General features: G+C 29.1%; 1 protein-coding gene across 1 annotated transcript; it reads right to left on the reverse strand.

Moving 5' to 3' along the window:
• Window positions 1-797: 797 nt before the first annotated feature.
• BDBG_16334 (uncharacterized protein) lies at window positions 798-953 on the reverse strand (the record flags this gene model as incomplete). Its single annotated transcript, XM_031724306.1, has 1 exon — window positions 798-953. One exon carries the CDS (start codon window positions 951-953, stop codon window positions 798-800), a length of 156 nt encoding a protein of 51 aa, XP_031576361.1.
• Window positions 954-3,672: the final 2,719 nt, after the last annotated feature.

A 3,672-nucleotide genomic window follows, 5' to 3' on the forward strand; every position in this document is an offset into this window, starting at 1 on the left:
TGTATAATATAATAGATGAACAGATAAAAAATATTGAATAGAAGAAAGAAGCAGAAATCTTGAATGAGATAATGATGTTTGATAATGATGATAATGAAGAAGATGATTGAAAAATGAAAAAAGTTAGTGAATGAGTGATGTAATATAGTGAAAGTTTCTTTATGAGAGTGTACACAGAATACTAGTCAAATCAGAGATAGATTATATAATTATGAATGCTAGTGACACGCTAATCCGCATGAAGCTATAGTGTATGTCATGATCATATGAGCATGACTGAATCTGGTGAGAGAGAATGTGATTTGAAAGAATGTACAATCACTGAATAATAAGACAGCTGCTTCTGAACATGCTTATGAATGTAAAGGGGCAATAGCGGCCACTAATTAATTTAGTATAATGTATAAAAGAAGCCGGCGTACGCCTGTAATCGTACGCTGGCTCAAGCAATCTTTGAATTACAGATTCATATTTAAGAAGTCTTTCTTCAAGTTGAACTGTTCAGCTATATCTGCCTCTTTGATATCATCTGCAATAAGAGATCAGTCATTTAACCACTTCTCTATACCTCTGTTTTTGAGTGCTTTGCAGAGATTATAATATTGAGTTCTCATATTATTCTGATAGTCTGCAGTTGTGAGAGAGAGTTAATCTCTTAATAAGTGAATAATCTTCTTCACATCATTATTCTCACTTTGTACATGGTATAGCTCTGTGACTTTCACTGTTGTTTATATAATATATTGTATCTTTATCATATCTTCATTCGTTTTTTTATATTTCATATATTTGATTTTTCATGCGGTGATCTTGATATTATATACTATCTTGACCTCCGGGGTGACTTCTTCTGAATACTCAGGTTTCAGAGATTCTTCTAGTTCGGAGAAAATATCAGATTTATCAAGATTGATGAAGTCTGATACCTTCTTATTCTTTGCATATTCTTGCATATCTTCCATATGCTTGTATCAAAGTTTTCAATCTTCAGAAACACTAAGGTGAACTATTGCACTAGACATTGTCTTGTCTGTCATATCAGTTATATTGAATGAATTGAGGAATCAGTTCAAGTATTTGAGAATATGATCAGAATTCAGAGTGTAAAATAATTAAGAATTTCAGAAGGTATATAAGTGAGAATCAGAAATCAAGATAACAGTCGAGTATTTCGGAATGTATACAAATGAGAATCAATTGTCTCAGTTCAAATAATAGTTATTAGTTTGAGTGAGAATTGAGATCAGTGTATTGCGCTTCTCTTCAGATACTGCCTACCGGGCTCATAACTATCGGAATGAGTGTAACAGATGAATATGTTGAAGATATATGAATTTTATATGTATTAAAATCTGCTTGTTATATTATTTATACACTCTCTATTATGTCTATTTCATACAAAAGATAGAGTTACTTATAACAAAATAAATGTGTGAGTCCAGAGCTAGCATAAGTGAGTATTAGATAAGTATTGTAGTAAGCTGATAATGATGAGAAATATTATAGTAATACGTTGTTAATAGTGTTCAGTAGTGTAAAACCTCTTTTTCCTGACAATTAGAATACTTTGAATATTAAAAGTTCTAATATCAAGATATCTAATGTATATAGTATATCAAGAATATCAGTGATTTATTATTTCATATAACAGCAGCAGTAGTAACAGTAACAACAGTAGCAGTAACAGTAATAATAGCAGTAGTAACAGTAATAACAGCAGTAGTAACAGCAGTAGCAGCAATAACAGCAGTAATAGTAGCAGTAGTAACAGTTAGACTGACTGTCAGAATCATGAATTTAATATTTTATCTCATTTAATCTGATCTTATACAATTCTTAACATGAATCTCACTGAAACTAATCATTAAAAAAACGTGTAAAGTGACTATTTATCAGATCTTAAAATGAGATCATGACTTAGAAAAAATAAGAATATCATCTCATTTGATCTCATTTAGTCTCATTCTTAGTACAAAGTTACTATTGTTAGACATTTTAAGATTTCTTTTAGACTATTGTTAAATTTTTAAAAGATAACACTTTTTAATAACACTCAAATAAGATTTAAAGTTATTTAAAGAAATAAATAGAATTTAAATTGAGAAGTGAAAATCATAATCTTATTTAAAAAATATAATAAGAGTAGATAGTAAGTTTCACTTAGACAGTATGAGACTACTATCTAATCTTAAAACTGTGTAATGAGATTAGTTAAATTGATAATAAAATTATCAAATATTCTCATTCTGATCTCAGATATAATTATATAATTAGTTCAGTAACAGTATTAACAGCAGTAACAGTAGTAACAGCAGTAACAGCAGTAACAGCAGTAACAGAAATAACAGTAATAACAGCAGTAGTAACAGTAGCAACACTAACAGAAGTAACAGTAGTAAGTAGTAACAGCAGTAATAGCAGCAATAATAATAACAATAACAATAATAATAATAGTATTATAATGACTAAAGATGCTCTCAAGTGTATACAGACAGCAGCAGTAAAAGTACAAGAGAAAGAGATACTAAGTAGTCTGAATACTCTAATCAAATCTAGCAAGTTAATAATATATAAGTACTGTGTTTTATATATTTTTCCTTGTCATATTGAATCTGTTTGTGACACAGTTAAAGAAAGCACAAAGTCATGTTTAAACTGTAATTATGAAAAGAAAGATTTTGTGATATACTCTGATAAATTCCAAGATAAAATTAAAAACCAGATTTAAACACATGAGTTTTACCTTGTCACTCTAATAGTTATGAAAAGATTGATCAAGTTAGTCATACTGAAGATAGTAAAGAATTTATTCAAGTGAATTAAGAAAGTAAAGTGTGATAAGCTGCGTCTGATCAATTATATAGACTATTTCATTACACTTCATAGATTTCTGCTGAAGCTCCGATTCTCAGTTGCTAATTCTTAGCTCAAAACTCATGAAATTTCTATTCTTTCACTCTGAAGCTTCACTGTATACATATATAAATATTCACTCTGATCGCTGATTTCTGCACTTTCTCTGATTTTCTTCTCTAATGTTTTTCACTTTGTTATATAAGATCTATAAATAACATACTGATCTATTCAGTGTAGGCCTCTTACACTTGAAAAATATTCATTGTCTTCTTATTAGAAAGAATTACTCACTAAGATATCTGAACACATAATAATGTGTAAGAAATAGAGAAATGATCAATCAGTTAAGTAGATACTGAGTCTCTAGATAGAAGCTTACTTATCAGTTACTCTGACTCTGTAACAAGATCTCACAAAGAGAACAAGATCTTATAAAAGAATGTCAGTGAAAGACCCGAGAGTTCTGACACTTTGAATATATGAGATATTATTATTATTATTATTCTTCAATTTTAGATGTATGCAGTAAGAGCCTATGACATCTATCTGAAAGGAAAAAGTAAAGTAAAGAGAGACTGTAACAAAACAAATTAATAAAAGATAGTACATAGCTGTTTTAACAGACTATATCTGATTAATTTCCTTCTCTTCATATTCAGATATTTCTAAATTTAGCGATTTTCTTATAGCTGCTTGAGTTTCTAATAGAAAGTCTGTTAAGTATTTAATTCCTGTCTCAGTTGAGAATAAGAATCTCATATTTCATTGATTTAGATTATACTTCTCTTTCAATCTGACTCTGAGACTATTGTATAA

Source organism: Blastomyces gilchristii (assembly GCF_000003855.2).
Source record: "Blastomyces gilchristii SLH14081 genomic scaffold supercont1.2, whole genome shotgun sequence".
Classification (NCBI taxonomy): Eukaryota; Fungi; Ascomycota; class Eurotiomycetes; order Onygenales; family Ajellomycetaceae; genus Blastomyces; species Blastomyces gilchristii.